This window comes from Sphaerodactylus townsendi, linkage group LG10 (genome assembly GCF_021028975.2).
Source record: "Sphaerodactylus townsendi isolate TG3544 linkage group LG10, MPM_Stown_v2.3, whole genome shotgun sequence".
Lineage (NCBI taxonomy): Eukaryota > Metazoa > Chordata > Lepidosauria > Squamata > Sphaerodactylidae > Sphaerodactylus > Sphaerodactylus townsendi.
The window spans coordinates 50,147,816-50,166,683 of NC_059434.1; the positions used below are offsets into that span (position 1 = coordinate 50,147,816).

At 40.1% G+C, this 18,868-nt stretch overlaps 1 protein-coding gene across 6 annotated transcripts in view; it reads left to right on the forward strand.

Moving 5' to 3' along the window:
* Nucleotides 1-18,868, forward strand: part of INPP4B (inositol polyphosphate-4-phosphatase type II B) — a 281,318-nt gene that overhangs the window by 178,533 nt on the left and 83,917 nt on the right. For all 6 annotated transcript variants that reach the window (XM_048508966.1, XM_048508967.1, XM_048508961.1 and 3 more), the window contains 3 exons: nucleotides 4,017-4,147; nucleotides 6,505-6,609; nucleotides 9,363-9,471. In XM_048508966.1, the coding sequence (XP_048364923.1) occupies nucleotides 4,017-4,147; nucleotides 6,505-6,609; nucleotides 9,363-9,471 (345 nt within the window). The remainder of the gene's footprint in view (nucleotides 1-4,016; nucleotides 4,148-6,504; nucleotides 6,610-9,362; nucleotides 9,472-18,868) is intronic.

Consider the following 18,868-nt stretch of genomic DNA (forward strand, 5'->3'; position numbering starts at 1 on the left):
CCACTCCAGAATTGTACTGTTAGTTCTAATTAAATTCAGTAGGATTTATTTCTGAGTGTACATACTTTGGACTGTAGTAGGGCTGCCAGCCTCCAGATAGTGCCTGGAGACCTCCTGCTATTACAGTTGATCTCCAGGTGACAGAGAGTTTATATGGAGAAAGTGGCTGCTTGAGAAGGTGGACTTTATGGCATTGAAGTCCCTTCTCTCATCAAATCCCACCTTCTTCAGTGTCTATCCCCAAAATCTCCAGTTACCGTGTTTCTCCGAAAATAAGACAGTGTCTTATATTAATTTTTGCGTCCAAAGATGCGCTATTTTCAGGGGATGTCTTATTTTCCGCTCCACAGCTGCATGCTCTGGTGTTCTGTTCGACGGGCATGCTTCCAAACAAAAACTTTGCTACGTCTTACTTTCGGGGGATGTTTTATATTTAGCACTTCAGCAAAACCTCTACTACGTCTTATTCTCAGGGTATGTCTTATTTTGGAGAGACAGGGTATTTCCCAACCCAGAGCTGGCAACTCTAAATTGTACTATAATTTTGGCAAGCATTGGATTGGATTCAGTGAGCCATCTGCTAGCAAACTGGATCTTTCTTGCCTATTATTTTTGCTGCAACCCCCCCCCCCCACCACCACCACCACCACTTCTGAGATTAGCTTTATGGACTGTAGGCACTGGGAAGGAGAAATCAAAGGAAATGTGTATCTTGTTGTGCAAGCAGAAGTGCTCTACCAATTGCAGATATAGTATGGTATAAGAATCCAACAGAATTTCATTATGGAGCTGTTAAACACATTAATCATTATGGGTTGGATCATTTGAATAATAAATAAAAGGAGGTAATGAAACATCCCACTTTCCCCGCAGTAGTACTTGCAATCCTGTCTGCTCCTAGAAAATCTGATCCAGCAGGTAGGCAGAATCTCAGAAAGAGTAAGGGAGCAATGGATATCGTCTTGCCTCTTTCATTCACTGAAGGGCTTATGCAAGTGGAAATGGCTTTTTACTAATTTCCCCTCAAGCTATAGCCCCATACCCTCTGTTAGAGGGTGCAGAAGACTGCAGGTGAAATGGAGAAGATCTGTTTTGTTAATTCCTTCCATTCAAAGTGTGTAAAAACCCACTATACCTGAGTGCGTATTAAATTGTGTAAAAAGATGCTAACTGGGGCTTATTAAATGGAGGGTTTAAGAAGAGGAATAAACTGGAATCTGTCTCTTGTTATTTATTTATTTACCTCCTGTAAAAATCTATTGATTTTGATGTAATTCCTCAGAATCTAGTGGGGTTTTCTTTAAAGTAGGAACCAGGGACGTAGGTATAGATTTTTTTATGGGGGGTTCAGGGGGTGGAGCCATGCCCCCACCCGTCCCTGGGGGTGTGGCCACGCCTCCCAAAGGCCTGCCCCAGCCTCAGTTCTTATAAAGGCAGCTCTTCGAGGCCAAGAATGGCAGACTTCCCTGCCCCGCCTTCCCCATCCACACCAGCTGGGCTCCCAGCCAGCAGCTGGCAGCCCCTTCTGCCCTCCCCTCTGGGCAGAGGCATAGCTAGGCAAAATGGAGCCCGGTGCAAAATCTGAGTTTTGCGCCACCGCCCCCCCATGGGTGGCCACTGTGATGCTAGAATCCACCCCCAAACAGCATCACTTTCAATGGTGTTTAAACTAGAGAGCCCAAATTCTCCTTTTAAATCCACCTTAAAGGGAGAATCTGGGGTCCCCAGTTAAAACAACATTGAAAGTGATGGTGTTTGGGGGTGGATTATCCCCCACCCTGAAACACCATCACTTTCAATGTCTAAACTGGGCATCTCATATTCTCCCTTTAAATCCATGCCAAAGGGGGGGATTTAAAACGAAAATCTGGGGAAATTTGGGGGTTGCAATTGTTAAGCTAGCAGCACCAAACTTTCAGGGTATCTTTAGGAGGCTCTCCTAATGATACCACCCAGGTTTGGTGAAGTTTGGTTCAGGGGGTCCAAAGTTATGGACCCTCAAATGTGTCTTCTATTAGCTCCCATTGGAAACAAAGGAACCCCCTTTGGGAGTCCATAGCTTTGGACCAAACTTCACAAAACCTGGATGGTATCATTAGGAGACTATCCTGATGATACCTCCCAGGTTTGGTGAAGTTTGGTTTGTGGGGTCCAAAGTTATGGACCCTCAAATGTGTAGCCCCATCTTCTATTCGTTCCCACTGGAAACAGTGGGGGATGGGGCACCCCCTTTGGGAGTCCATAGCTTTGGACCCCCTGAACCAAACCTCACCAAACCTGGGTAGTATCATCAGGAGAGTCTCCCAACAACTCCCTGAAATTTTGGTATTGCTAGCCTAAAAACTGCACCCCCTGCAGGCCAAAAACCCAAAGACACTAAAAAATACAAAAAACATACAAACGGGGGGCAGAGCTTCGGACTTGCAATGGGGGGGTTTGAACCCAAGAACCCCCCCTTACCTACGTCCTTGGTAAGAACTCTTAGGATTACTGCAGGAGAATATTTTTTTATTTTTTAATCCAATTTGTATCATATCATATCGGATCTTGAATGTAGAGTTACTTGTCATTAAGTTTCACTAAAGTAATTACAATTGTAATATGCTAGATATTAGGTAGGAATTTCCAGCTTTGTCCTCATTGTTTATAGAATTTCTGCTGGTATGTAGAAAATCTGGTCCCCAGAACCTTTAAAAGAAGATAGATTTCTGTGAAGATCCCATCTTGACAGGTCATTCTGCTGGGACATTTTCCACGTGCAATTAGATAAAAAAAGAGCGTCTTCTGGAATTTGCAAGGAACTGATTTTGTTCTTCCTACATGCTGATTTTGAAATTACTGAGCGTATTATTGTGTTAGCCAGTACCCCTAGTTTCTATACCCCTTTTTGCACCTTTAAATAAAAGTTTGTGTCAGTCCAGATCTGAATACACAGCAATAAGTCAGTGACCATTAGTAGCATTACATTCTAGCCTTTTGTATTGATGGGTTAAGCTGAAAGGGTTACATTAATAATTCCTGACACATTTTTTGTGAATTGCCTCTGGTGAGGAGAAATAGAGTAATGTGTTTTTTGAAATGGTCATAAAATGTTCTTAGAAATTGTAATAAAATGTTTGCTAATGCCTATAATATCCAGACTGATCTGATCATGGTGATATTACTTATCATAGGAGTACAGAGCAACCTTCTATTCATTTAGTTGCAGGATAAAATATTATAAATGTTTATAATATAAAATAACAATATATAATAAATGTAAAAATATTTTGAATGTGGTAAAAATGTAATCCTAATCCTCAACTGCAGGATGTTTTTCACACTGAGCAATATGAAGACATGGCAGACCAGAAATATCTTAACATATGTAAAAATGTCTGTAGAGAAGTTCTTATAAATTCCATGAGGAGAAAATTCCACAATCTTAAATGGGGGTGGTATCCAAAAGTCCAGACATTTTGGGAAAAATATCCCTTGATATAATAGTGAAGCTATAACTAACCATCTCTGATTATCAGCAAGCAGTCATCCTAAGAGAAGATTGCTGCCACATTCAGAATCATCTGTAGTTTCCAAAATACCTTTAAAGTCTATAATACATGAAATGTACTCCAGTGCAGTGGGTAAATGGTAGGCTATGGAGAGAGAGCCAACTTGTTTCCTTAAAAAGACATCAGCTCACCCAGGTAACCTTTGCTCATGCCTTAATTTTAAGACTTTCAGTGGTCCGAGAGTCGTTCCTGCACTGGGAGATATGAGTGAAAAGATGTTGTGTGGAAAATCTGTGATTGGCTTTCTTAACATTATATAATAGTTATGTTGGGCTCCAGTTTGGTGTGGGTCACCCTATTGATAGAAATCACACAAATATTGAATTGTAATTAACGTCAGTGAAAAGGTAGATACGATACTGATCAACCTTACAAGGTGGTGGTAGTTTGTGGGTAAATAAAGATCACAAAACAGTGCTTTTTTTAAAAAAATGGCTGTTGATTAGTGTATTTTTTCCACTTTAGGAATCAGGATCTTAAAGAACTTGGTGAACTTTCTCCACATTGGGACAATATGCGTAAAAGTGTTATTTCCCACTGTGATCAAATGTTGACTCTGTATCAAGACATGCTTGCCGAACTAGGGAAGTACACAGGTATGAATATATTCTCACTAAACAAAATATGTTCTCACTAAACAAAATATGTTCTCACTAAACAAAGTAATAAATTTGCTTGTTTTTTAGTCTTGCCATGTAAGTTGAATTGTCATTTCATTGTAACTATGTGCCTGTTCTGACACATTGTAACTATGTGTCAGTACAGGGCCAATCATTATTATCTGCCAGAATCTGAAACACTTCCTGGGTATGGCCTTCAGATGTTCTCTCTTTGTGTGGGGGAACATTGCATGAGCTAGACCAGGGGTAGGGAACCTGCGGCTCTCCAGATGTTCAGGAACTACAATTCCCATCAGCCTCTGTCAGCATGGCCAATTGGCCATGGCCAATTGGCCATGCTGGTAGGGGCTGATGGGAATATGGACCCTAGGCTGATCTGGAAAACACTGAGTCTGAGCTAGACTAAACAGATATTGCTAACCCAGTTATGGATCATTCATGGCTCCTTTTAAATTGCCTACACCTGGTTCAACTTGAATGTGTATGCATAAATATAATTCTCTCTTTTTTGTAACATGAGAATAAATAGCATTATTCAACTATGAAGCAATTGTACAAAAGTATTAGTTTCTTGACAACCCTTATTTCACAGAATTGTCATTTATAATGCTCCAGAAATAATGCGAACAATATTTGCTTGTTTCCCTTATGTGTAGACATATATATATAACCTTCCTTTGGAGTTGTATAATTACTCTTTTTTCTCTGTAAACAAGACTAGATAACAATCGAGCATAAATAAGAAGCTTACTGGATGCAGATATAAAAGAGCATTATTCAGATCCCTACTCAGCCTTCTACTGGCATGATTTTCTTTGTATGCAAGTGACTGCATTCTACCTTCAACTTCCCAAAAGAAATATAGAAATAGTAAAGATATCAACTTGGATCATTATCATGGCTTTCCTATTTGCAGGAAGGGCACAGACCGTCAGTTGACTGTATTCTCCAGTGTATCTGCTCAGAAGATACACATTTGATGCCAGCAGTAACTCCCATACATTTCTTTATATATGCATTTGCCATTGCTGTCAAATCTCACCTTTCCTTCAAGGATATATATTAACAGAACAGCTAGGGGTGTCCAGTTAGGTTCAATGAAGGAACAATGGAACTTGGTGAAGGTAGTCTTTGATTTAAATCTGATCCCTGAACAATGGAACTTGGTGAAGGTAGTCTTTGATTTAAATCTGATCCCTGATCACCATAACAGCCAACTAATAGTCTAGTAATTATAAGTATTATTCAGTGGTAAGTATATATGTATAATAACAATAAGGTGATAATATATTTTGGGTCAATACACGTTTTTCAAGTGCCCATACACGTAGATGGTAGCCATTCCGTGTTCTTAGTGCCATTGTTCTCCTATTCATTCCCTATCACAGCTCCTTTCCTGTTTTCACATCCTGAGGTCTGCTTTGCAGAATATAAAATTCCTGGGACAGAACACTTCTTTGCTAAAAAGCAATTTGTAAAAAGCATGGAAGTGATCAGGTGTTAACAGTCATATATATTATTATGTAACACCTACCAAGAATCTATAATGGCCACACCTTCCCAGTCTCTGTAGCTGCTGCAGAGTACATCTCTGTGGTCATTGTATATAGCAGGCTATACAGAGGTTACTTGCAGAAGTGCTTTCTGTATTGTAATTTTAAGGAATCTGAGCTGCTGCTGAGTTGCACACCAGTTCCATGATCTAGAATGGTTTTTAGCACATATACTTTCATGGCACCATTATTTCAAATATGCTATGAACTGTTTCTAAGCAGCAGGAATATCTATCACGAAGCAGGGGAGCAGAGAAAACGAACCTAAGCATTAGTTTGTTCTGTAAATTAAAAGCTATTTTGTCAACTGCTATAGTGATCCATGCTGAGACACAGTTGGGAAACCAAGATTTTTTTCTTAATACACTCAAGATATTCATTTTAATGCTGGTAACATTTAAGTAAAAGCCCCAGACACAGAGTAGTAAGCTGTAGTACTGCAATCAGAGCTCTACTCATGACCTGAGTTTGATCCCAATGAGTTCGATTTCAGTTAGTCAGCTCAAAGTTGACTCAGCTTTCCATCCTTCTGAGGCCAATAAAATGAGTGCCCAGCTTTCTGGGGTGAAGTGTGGATGACTGGGGAAGGCAATGGTAAACCACTCTGTAAACATAGTCTGCCTAGTAAACATTGTGATGTGATGTACCCCATGAATCAATAATGACCCAGTGTGGCTACCTTTACTTTTTCAACATTTCAGCGTTACTGTGGCATTGCAAGAGAAACAGAACATCTGAAGGGCACGTCAGACAGTGATTTGTCAGACTTTTGCTTTTCAGGCTCTTCTTTCAAATCAAGCTGCAGTAAAGGGGAAAAGACACTGGAATTTGTTCCAGTCAATCTACATTTGCAGAGAATGTATGTTCACAGTCCTCAGTTAAAAGGTATATATATGTTTTCTATATTTGCTTTGTTGCTTTGCAGTGTGTTGCAGACCTGTCATGAGGCCTGTTTGAATTCTTATTATCTGCAGAATTTCATGTTCATGTGATTCTGCTATTTAAGGGGCCAGAAGTAGAATGTTGCTACCTGAGCAAGATGATTTGTGCTTAATTAAATGTATCTAAATGCCCTGTAGCTCATGAGTTCAATTCCAATGGGAGTCGGTTTCAGGTAGCCGGCTCAAGGTTGAACCAGCCTTTCATTCTTCCAAGATCAGTAAAAAATTAGTACCCAGTTTGTTAAGGTAAAGTGTAAATGACTAGGAAGGATAATGGCAGACCACCATGTAAACATGATGTGATGTTACCCCATGGATCAGAGGCAGCGGCTTCCCACTGGCATAAATGAAGCCAGTGGAGCATCGGGGCCATTGCAGCCAGTCCTGACACCGCCACTGCCCACAGGGGTGGCTCCACACTGAGCTGCCCAGGGTGTCTGCGGGGGACTTACCTTGCCTTCCTCTGCAGCTCCAGGCAGCTGGAAAGACACGCCCAAGCTGCCCTCCAACTCTCAGGGGTCACAGGGACATGTCTTTCCAGCTGCCCGGAGCTGCAGAGGAAGGCAAGGTAAGTCCCTTGCAGATACTGGAGGGGCCAAAAGCGGCAGCCTCACACCGGTGCAGTTCACACCTTACGAGCAGGAAGACGCCACTTTTTAAAAACCTCACTCAGGGAGCAAGGTTTAAAAGCAGCGTCTTTGCGCCACTTGGGCAGGCCTAGCACGGTGCTGCTGCACCGTGAACAGCACTCCAGGGACGGTGTTTTAACCGTCCCTAGGGCACTGTTTTCCACCCGTGTGGAAACAGCTTAAGACCGCTTGTTATATAGGTTATATATATATAATCTATTTGTGCAGTTGGTCAATATTTGATAATTGAGAATATATTAATTCAAATTTAACTTTGTCAGCAGTTAAGCATAACTAACTGGGCTGGGTTTAGTTCTGCAGTCAGGGCCTTTCCTCAGCTTACATTTTAAATGTGAGAAACCAGATTATAGCTAGTTTAGGGGTGAAAAGTGTATTGTTGCAATTCCCATTGCAGCCTGATACATTTGTGGCAAAAATGGTACTTCCCCGTTTCTCACATTTCAAAATAATGTTTGATTCTAGGTATCACTGATGTGAATTGGGATCAAATTGTAGAATATATATATATATATTTTCCTCAATGGCTGTTGAGATGCACAGACTATTTAGAATGATCTGAGAATTGCAGGTATTTGTAGGTTTTTGGGACTGTGTTTAGTCATAGATTGGGCATGGCTGCCTTGAATTGTTTTCTGAGTAGTTTTCAAATAGTTTTAGTAAATGTATGGCTGTCTTTGGTTTGTTAATGTGCACGTACCCTCTTTCTCATCAGGAGTGCAGAGCAGAGAGAGAAAGTGTTGTCCTTTCACCAGGCCCAGGTGCTCACCCTATTTGTCAAACAGATGGGCCATTAGCCAGTCCTGTATTAACAGTGAATCCTTAACCAATGGCATATATTATTAAATTTTAGCTATGGGCCCAAAATAAATGATCACTCATGAACACTGGCACATATCTGAGACTAATAAAATTATTTCACTTCTGCTTTTAAATTAGTTTTAAGGAGCAAACAATGCATCAATATAAAATTGGTTTCTATGGATCTATTTTAAATCCCACCCATACCACTAAGATACAGCCCATTAACTGTTTATCGTTCATATAGTGTTTCTGCTTATAGAGACATTTGTCACTGGAATGAAAAAAGATTGTTTGTTACATGGAGAGGCTTGAATTCTATTTAAATGTGGCACTTTCTGAATGAAAACAAATAGGTTACATCTGGAGGAAGATAGAGTACCCTTATGGATGCCTTTTTAAATGACCTCTCCAAGCTGGCCACAGTTTTTCAGCACTAAAATTCATTATGGCTAGAAAGATGATGACATTAGTGAATGCTAATGCAGGTTACAGCAATTAGACATTTAACTACTGGAATCTGCGAGCAAAAATTTATCTTTATAGATGGGTCACTGGAGCACATTGCAGCACAACTCTGGCATCTGTATTGTTTGCCTGTTGTCTGAGGAATCCAGAGTACTGGGTTATACTTACAAAAGCAATGAATACCTTGGGTTTTTTAGGCTGCCATGATGTTGTATGAGCAACTGAGAATAACTTCTGTTTGACTCCAAATGGGAACAAGTGTCATGTTGACCTTAGGGAGGTGTCTGAAAATGACATCCTTCTGGTGAGTTATACACTTCCCCTCCATGAGGTTTATGTACGCTTACCACATGATGTGGATAAGAGTGATCCAGTAAACAGTATATACTGAGACTTTCAAAAGGCTTGTTGACATGCTAGAGACTCTTGACTAAATGTAACAGTCATGAAATGAGAGGACACATCTGCTTATAGTTTAAAATTTGGTTAAACGGCAGGAAACAGTAGGAATATATGATCAGTTCACACAGTGGAATTAAGTATACCCTATGGTGCTAGAAATACTGGTGTTACCGCTGGTGATATTTGATGTATTCATAAATTATCTGGAATTGGGGATAAGCAGTGTAGAGGCCAAGTTTGCAGAGATGCAAAATAATCAAGAATGGTAAAAACCAAATAAAATTATATGGAAATTATAGTAGAACTACATAGATTATATTAAATCTGCACTTCTGTGCATTTGCATTCAAATCTCAATATCTGTCTATTCCTATTGCAGATGTTTTGTATGATGTCATTACTGTCGGAGCCCCTGCAGCACACTTTCAGGGATTCAAAAATGGTGGTCTTCAGAAACTACTAAATAAGTTTGAGTCAGAAAGGCGAAAGTAAGTACATTATCAGAAATCGTAGGCTATATTGCTGGGTTCCTTTCTATTTAAACGAAATTGCTGCTAATATGTATTTGTATTAGTTTTCCTATGTTTCTGGACACAAACCCTTAGCCATTGTTCTGCTTAGAGAAGGACTAGGAAGAATAATGTTCAAGTAGGTATATGGTGTTTTTATTAATATGATAATCAGTTTCATTTTCACACGTAGTAGACCTCTATTATGTACATTTACAGACAAAGGGAAGTGAAGGTTCCTTGTAGTGTCTTCAGTGCAGCCCCTCATGGGGATTGTGTAGTGTGTGCCAGCTGTGGAGAACTGATTAGAAAGCTTCTAGAACCTTCAAAATACTTGGAGATCTTTCCTCTGTTTTGAGCTGAGGGCAGTGCAATTTACCACCTAAACAGTTATGTGATGATCCCTACTTCACCACGATATTCCTTCCCTATACCTAAAACCAAGGCTAATATCCATAGTCTTAGGTCCAGGTAGGTAGATAGAGGTCACTCAAACTTTCAACCTGCAAGTTTTATATTGCTAAGTAGACACATTTTGTCCAATAAGTGCAGTCCGGAGATCTACATCATAACACTTGTTCCTTACATCACATTTTTCATTATTTGTTTTGGTTAAATGTGAATGATCTAGACCAGTGGTGGCGAACCTTTGGCACTCCAGATGTTATGGACTACAATTCCCATCAGCCCCTGCCACCATGGCCAATTGGTCATGCTGGCAGGGGCTGATGGGAATTGTAGTCCATAACATCTGGAGTGCCAAAGGTTCGCCACCACGGATCTAGACACTAGTTCTATTAAAGTACATCTGGCTGCCACCTCTACATTCCTTGTTCCTGTTAATTCTTGCACTGCGTTTTGAGCTCTTGATTCCAAGAGATTTTTGAGAGGTTTGACTATAACCTGTGTTTGAGCTCCCTCTTCCTGTTTGGAGTTTGTCTTAGTCTCTCAGAACTCTCTCAGCCCCACCTACCTTACAAGTGTCTGTTGTTGGGAGAGGAAAATCAAAACTCCTCTTCTTCTTCTAGGTAGGTAGTTTCTGATATTAGATTGGCATATAGCAATGCTAAAGTGGACTGTTCATTTCAAGTTCAGGCACATTTCACCAGGGCTCAAGCCTCTTCAGCTGCTTTCCTTGTGAGGGTTGATCTCCAGGATATCTGTAAGGCAACAACCTGCTCTGCTCTGTCCACATTCTGTCAATTCTCTATCAACATGGCAACTTGGCTGCATTTTGCTCCACCACCATCATTATGGGATAGCCTATTGGTAGTTTCACTGTTTTCTGTATGACAGAATGCAGAGACTCTCCTGGAGATACTGCATTCAACTGAGTAGAATTTATCTTTTGGAGTGTCAAAGTGTTCTCTCATCCAGACTCTTTAATATATACCCGGAACCCCAGAATGAGACTGTCTTGAGCTTTGGTGTGGGGTATCATCAGTATGAAGATGATTCCCAGCTCTGTATTTCATTAACGTAACCTCCATATGCATCTACTTTGGTTCTAAACTGGTGCTTTGAGACTGGTCAGGTAGCTTAGACAAAACACACTGAAGCTGAATTTAGACAAGATAGAGATAATGCTGGTTGGAAAGGCTGACATTTGGGGACTGAATCCTAAATGGCTTTTTTACGTTAAAAACTTGGGCTGTTCATGGGCTCTGACTTGCTGTTTGAAAAGCAGTTTGGCACAGTGGCCAGTAGTGCCTTCTATCAGCTGCATCTGATTTGCCAGCTCTGTGTTACTTAGACTCAGCCAATCTGGCCACACTGATGCATGCTTCTATAACTTCATGGTTAGATGACTGCAATGGGCTATATATGAGACTACCCCCAAAGACAACCCAGAGACTTCTACTGGTCCAGAATGTGGCAGCCTCAGATTGCCAGAGACTACCTGCTAGAAATATGGGTTGCCCATTTTGAAATCACTACATTGGCTGTCCAATTCCAGGTGCTGCCTATGACTTTTGAAGCTTCACAACCTGTGACACATATGTTTGAAGGACCATCTCTTTCCTTACGTTGTTATATACCAGCTATGGCCATCAGGAAACCATCTGTTGGCTATCCCACCACACAGAGTCATCCATCTGACATTGACCAGAACTTGGGCCTTTTCCATTGTGGTTCCAGCTCTGTGCAAGGGCTTCCTGAAGAAGTGAAGGGAGCCCTCCTTGGAGATCTTCAATAGGCACCGCAAGTCCTGCCTGTTTGCCAGGGCTTTTGAGGGAGTCTGAATTGACAGGTGTCTTTTAAAGGGAGGAAGGGTGAGAGGTTTGGTGTTCGTTAGTTTATTATTGCTTTTAAATTGAAAATGTTTTTAACTGTTATTACAAGCCTCCTTGAACGAGGAAGAAAGGAAAAATATAAATGTTCTAATATATTAATAAATAAATCTAGATATCTTTTTCACTCAGGGCCCTTCCACCACACAGGTGGAATAATGCACTTTCAATCCACTTTCACAATTGTTTGCAAGTGGATTTTGCTATTCCTCACAATAACATCCAACTGCAAAGTGGATTGAAAGTGGATTGAAAGTGCATTATTCTGCATGTGCAGAAGGTGCCTAAGTCTCACTTAATTCCTGTCCTTTCAGTAGCCTCCATCCTACATGACTTTTCCATGATCTCCAGAAGAGATGTTTTTGGTAATCAAAGGGGTTTTCTTCTCCCACCCCTTCTTTTTCACCAGCGGTACAACTGATTAAATCCGATTAAAATATTTCACTACTACTTGCTTTTCAGATGTGAAAAGCAAATTTTATTTCTGTTGGCCTTAATCCAGTGATTTTAAAGTAGAAGCTCTATTCATGCACACAAAGGACTGGCTGAGTGGGCCTTCTATGTGCATCATATCCCCCAAATGCTGTAGTGAATAGAGAAGCCCTGCTTACTCAAAACTCTGTGTGCATCTCTTTTAATTGTGCTGATGATTTTTATAAAGGAATTCATTTAGTAAGATGCTTTAATTGACTGAATTAAGTCTGAGAAATATGATTAAAACTCAAAAGCACAGACTCTTGTTGTCATGAAGATAACTGCAATTACCCACATAAGAATTATTTGTGAATCTTATTGGGAACAGATAATCCTCATTAAAATTAGCACCAAAAGTGATAGTAATTAACAAAGTTTTATCATTAGTTCCAGGCAGATTGGCCTGCCAGTCCCAAATCTTTCTCAGTAATAGCATGCCATCAAAATAATTTGCTTCTATTGCTTTGTGGCTGTTACTGTTGGTATATCAATAATTATAATAGTCATACACGTTCAGCCAAATGCACACTACATATTTATTAGTAGTTATTAGGTTTTCGATAACCTTGATATATTTTACTTAAAAAGTTGGGCAAAAATAATCACCAATGGTATGTCATGCTCAGTCATGTTAAAGAATAAAAAATGCAAAGCAAGGCAGGAATTGTATTGGACTGATTTTTGCTCATGACAGTCTATAATCATCATTTTCACAAACTTTAAAGTTCTAATGTTTATGATCTTTGAATTTTCCTAATAGAAACTAAGAGCCTTGTGGCATCTTAAAGACAATTGGACATATTGTAGCATATCCTTTTGTAGGCTAGAGACCACTGCATCAGAAACATGACACTTAAGCTTCTGTGGAATACACCACAATGTCTTTAAGGTATCACAAGATTTTTTTTTTGTTTTCTTTCAACCACTGTAGAATTTTCTAAATAAATGACAGTAATGCTGATACCCCCCCCCCCCATCATTATTGAATAAAAATGAAAAAATAGTGTGAGGAAAATTCTCCAAAAAGAAATGTCTAGTTGGTTTATTAAAGTATTTGCACACTACCCCTACCAAGGTGGTTCAATGTTTCTTTCCTCTTGTCAAGGTTTTCCTTAGAGAGAGACAAATCATCCAAAATGAATTAGCATTTTACATGAACTGGGAGTCCAAGCAGAGAGAGTTCAAATACCATTTGGCATTAAATGAAGAAAATTATTTCCTGGTGGCAGTGACAACTTTATTTTCTGCATGTACATGTTTATTTAGTACCTCAAATATGCGTGGAGGCCACTTTGCATTTTCCTGGTCTAGATTTTACAATTTAAATGTTCTGTTTTACAATGGAAGTACCTCTCAGAGTTGTGGAAAGAAATGACAGAGCCTTCACGAAGAATATAATGTGAATAGATTAAAAAGTGGCAGCTGCTCCCTGTAAGTTAACTGAACTGAAATTCAAAAAAGAAAATAGCTTTCTCCATTCATCTGAGAAACTGCTATGTCATAACATATTAGTTTTTTTAAGTATTTATAAAAATATGTGTTGTTATGCATACCTTTTAAATATGTGAGTATATAGGTATATATAGGTTTATGTGTGTTTATATAGGTAGATATAAATATATAGGTATAGTAGTCAATATGTTGTTGCGAGTAAACTGTTTCAGCATCTAAAATAAAACTTGCTTTAATAAACTGATTTGAAACAAGCAGTTAAATGATACATGCTCCAGAGGATGTAGGATTTAAAAGACCATTAACCTGAATTAAAAAAATCTATGACAGTGGTAATCAATCTACAGATCACAGAAAACCACTTTTGACACCATGGTGTAGTGCCTAAGAGTGGCAGACTCTAATCTGGTGAACTGGGTTGGATTCCCCACTTCTCCATATACGGCCTGCTGGACCCTAGACTAATCACATTTCTCTCAGAACTCTCTCAGCTCCCCCTTACCTCACAAGGGATCTGTTGTGGGGAGGGGAAGGGGTTTGTAAACTGCTTTAAGACTCCTTACAGGAGAGAAAAAGCTGGGAAAAAACCAGTTCTTCTAAACATGCAAAGTTGAGCTAGGTTTAAATTTTAAAACGTTTTGAAATAAATGTAAGCATAGCTTTTTAAAAGTTTCTTACTTCATTGAGAAGAGAGTTGGACAAGCATTAGGACAGTCTGGAGGAGGGATCTAGCCAGAGGTGAGATTCAGCCTGTTTGGACCGGGTTGGTAGAACCAGTAGCTAAATTTTCGGCTAGTTCGCCAAATCGGTAATCCCACCACTGCAGCACAGGAGTCCTCGCCTGATCCTCGAGCCAGCCGGGCGGCCTCCATGCGGGGAGGAAGCCCAGCAGCCCCCAGACGAAGGCTACTGTCAAGCCTTCTAAACCATGGATTCTGAAAATCAAAATAGAAATCTAAAGTGATAGGGGAAATGGAAAGAGTCCCACCCTCCCTTTTGCCACATTCCCTGATGGAGGAAGGACTCACAGAGGCCAAGACTGACAGTGATTACTGGACAAATTTCTGAACTAAGTTTGAACTGAATGCTATCTTGAACAACTTTATGTATGTATAGTAGCCACATTTACCACCTTTTCTGCATTAGTGCCTCATATGCTACAGAGTCATGAAGCCAGCCTATCAGAGCTGTTCTTCATCGTAACACAGACATAAGTTACATCGTTATTATGTGGCAATAATTACAACTCCCAATAATTACAATTCCCAATAGGCATTTTAAAAATATCCATGTGTGACTAATCTAAATTGGGATCCTGGTAACAAATGCTAAGTCATGTGGGCATGGTAGGACAAGAATCCTTGGAAAAAACAAGCCACACAGCCCAAGACGCCTCTTTAATTAGTCAAGCAAGTTGGCACAAATTTTTGGCAGATGCAGGGTATGTTTGTTAGAGTTTCCATGAAGCAATGTAAGGCCCCTTCTGCACATTCAGAATAATGCACTTTCAATCCACTTTCACAATTGTTTGCAAGTGGATTTTGCTATTCCGCACAGTAAAATCCTGCCGCAAAGTGCATTGAAAGTGGATTAAAAATGCATTATTCTGTAGTGCAGAAGGGGCCGGTGCGAAAGTGCATTATTCTGCAGGTGTGCCAGGGGCCTAAAAATACCCATACCTCATTTGATTTAGATCTGGACAATTTGCCTGGCATTAATGAACCCGGAGAGAAGCAGCAGTTGAAACAAGCTAATCAGTAAGCCACTAACTACAAAATGTTTATCTATGGGAATCAGTTTTTAAAAGGCAATCAGAAGATGGTCAGGCACTGGGGCTGTGGAAAGCAGTATGTGAAGTACTCTTAATGATAGGATGTTTAGAAAGTCATTAATTCATAGGGTCATCATAAGTTTGAAGCGATTTAATGGCATATAACACAAAAATATATGTTGTCTGGTTCCTTGTTGCTGGTGAGAGTTGCTCCAGGTTGAGTGAGGGTAGTTCATAATGATTGCAGGTATTTGATGCCTTGTTGTTTAGTTCTCTTTTGTAAAATAGAGTTCATAGAAAGGAAAACACTGTGGCATTTTGAAAACTGACTGATTTATTGTGGCATGAAGTTTTGTTGTACATCAACAACACACATTAAATTGTCCAGGCTTCATCTCAATTTGTTCTTCAGTGATAACATATAGGCTGTTTCATCTTCTTGTAAATGGAAAGATTTGTCTTTTTACTAAAGTGGATGGCAGTCTAGAATATTATTTTTAAGGCCACATTGTTCAGCAACATGAAGAAAGATGGGCTATAAGTTCAATTGATGCATGTTTTGAAGCTTAAAATGTTCATAAATCATTTTCAGAATACACCCCAGACAAGTGGTGGTGAACCTTTGGCACTCCAGATGTTATGGACTACAATTCCCATCAGCCCCTGCCAGCATGGCCAATTGGTGCGTTCTCCACCCCCTTCCTGCCCCAGAACGCCCCTGTCCTGCCCCAGAATGCTACGCTTCCAGAACGCCCTCACCACGCCCCCACAGGGGTGTGCGCCCGGTGGGTCGCGCACACCCCGACCCATTGGAGCTACACCTCTGATGCTGGGTTGCATTTTTGTTACCTGGCCCCCTGCTATACTTTTTTGGGGATCACAGAAGATTTCTGTCAGAACAGGAACTAAGGGAAATAAACTTTGAAGGATTCAGCCTTTAGTTTAAATTTCATAAATTTTAATTTATTTAAATTTCATAAATACATTGGTTAAATACATTGGTAAAATAAATACATTGGTTACCATTTCAGTCTGTTGCAAGTCCAGTTTTAAAGCAGTTTGCTTGTTAAAACTTTTTACAAATGAAAATAGAATAGACTGTTTCTTTGGCAACAACTTTAAACAAGTACTCTGGAAAATTTTCCCAGAATAAAGTAATCCAATCAACTTGAAAATAATATTCAAACTATTTCCCAGATAATCTGCTAGGAAAAATGTTTCTGGTCAGTTTTCAAGTGCAGTCCCATGTATTAGGCAGTACAGTAATGCACCCTGGATGTGATCAGAGTATGCTGTGACCAGATCATGCTCTTCAAAGAGCAGATATAGCTGGTGAATCAGCCAAAGTTGATAAAAGGTACTACATGTCACAGAACAGATCTGAATCTCCAGTTGAAAGTGCTTCTTTGGTGGGGAGGATACAACTCCCTCTAGCAGAGGCTGACTCATCAGTCCTCAAGCAGCTTTGTTATTGATCTACGGCACCTCAATCTTGTCTGAACCAAACTTCAGTTTATTCTCATCCATGACCTCCCCTTCTATAGGCACCATTTGATCCTTTCCACAGACTCACCCAATGAAGCTGTTAAGGACAGTAGAGCTGGATACAATTTGCATATTGGTGGCACATCACTACAAATTCCCTGGCAATTCCTCTTGGGAGTTTCATGTAGATATAAAACAGCATGATGAACAAGATGGATTCCTGCCAGACCCTGTAGCATTAATGCCACACAACATAACAGCAGTCTCCTGTCACCATCTTCTGGAATCAGTCATTCTAGTACAAGTTAACCCATCAAAGTACCGTGTTCCCTATTCCCAAGCCAGCTAGCTTTTTCAGAAGGGTGCCATGATCAAAAGCTGCCAAGATCTCCAGGAGACCCAGCAGGGATGCAGTCCTTTCACTCTGCTGTCAAAGATCATCAGGGCAACCAAGGCTGTTTCCTTTCCAATTCCAGGTCTAAATTCAGATTGAAATGGATCTACATATTTTGTCTCTTCCACGATTACATGAGAATAGGATGTTTTCCACCAGGTAGTAGTTATTTAGGACACTGTAGCCTGGGTAAACCTTCAGGAAGGGTTGCAGTTCTGCCTGTTTAAAAGTTCCTGGAACTACACTCTCCCTCATACAGCTGTTTATTACGTCCCAGATCTACTAGACCAGCCCAACCTGGCTTGATATTATCAGTCTCAAAGGACAGGAATTGAGTGTTGGTGAGGTGGGCTATACACTTTGAAGCAGTTTGTCATTTCTTCAAGCCTCACCGACTGAAATTCATCCATGCAATTAAAACCAGTCTGTGCCATTTAAACAATAGCAGGCTGCAGTCCTATTCCTTGTAATTGTTAGGATAACAGTGCTCTGCTTAAGAATTAGTAACTCATGTTCTTGTGTAGCTGCATCCCAAGACTGCTCCTTCACTTTGGTGCATACAGCATGTGCATTTGGGATAGGAAGATAAGGAGAGGGATATGTGTAATGCACTGTGTGCAGGTTTGTATCCTGGAAATTATTATACTTTTCTGCGTGGAGTTTATTTCATTCTCAGGTTGTATAACACCAATAATTATCGTAAGAAACATTACCCCAGTACCAGATGGTAACAGTTTTAACACATTTACTAGAATTGCTCACTTAACTGCAGGAATGAAAGGATAATGCATTATCATTAAAAGGCAAGCATTTTGTTCTTAATATTAGGAAAAATTGATAGTGGAAGGTTACTGAGTAGCACTACAACAGTTAGTCAAATTATGTTACAAGTTAAATAATCGTGTGTTGTATAATGTAACATTGAAACCTGAGATTTCTAAGGTTGCATTAAATTAAAAGGTAATATAAGGAACAATATGTTTATATTAAATCACGTGAATACATTACAATATTAACAATACAGTTACAGTCCCTCCCCCAAAAAAACCCCTGTGTACCCCAGAAGACTTAATTACAGACTTTTTGAATACACACACATTTTTAATTATATACTGTGTATACCAAGAATGTTTTTAATAACTGCAGGTTCAGGAATTATCATACCATCCTTGCTTTTGAGTGTATGTTCTTTTCAACCATAACTGCATGCATATATTGCATTGCTATTCATTTAAGTGAAAATGTGGACCCAGCAGAGACCTTTTGGGGTGGTGTGGGGGGCCTCTGCCAGGCCCCTACTGGCCCGGGCCACACCCCAACCCCCATACCCCACTTACCTTAGGCTGAGCAGTGGTGGTCTCAGGCAGCCTGGCAGGGCCAAGAAGCAGTCAGTTAGTGCTGGGTTGGGCCAAGGGAGGAAGGAGGAGAGGTGTTGGGGCGATTTTCTGCCCCACATGACCCAATGATGGTCCCCCCATGGCGTTTGTCCCCACCCAGCCCCATTATAGC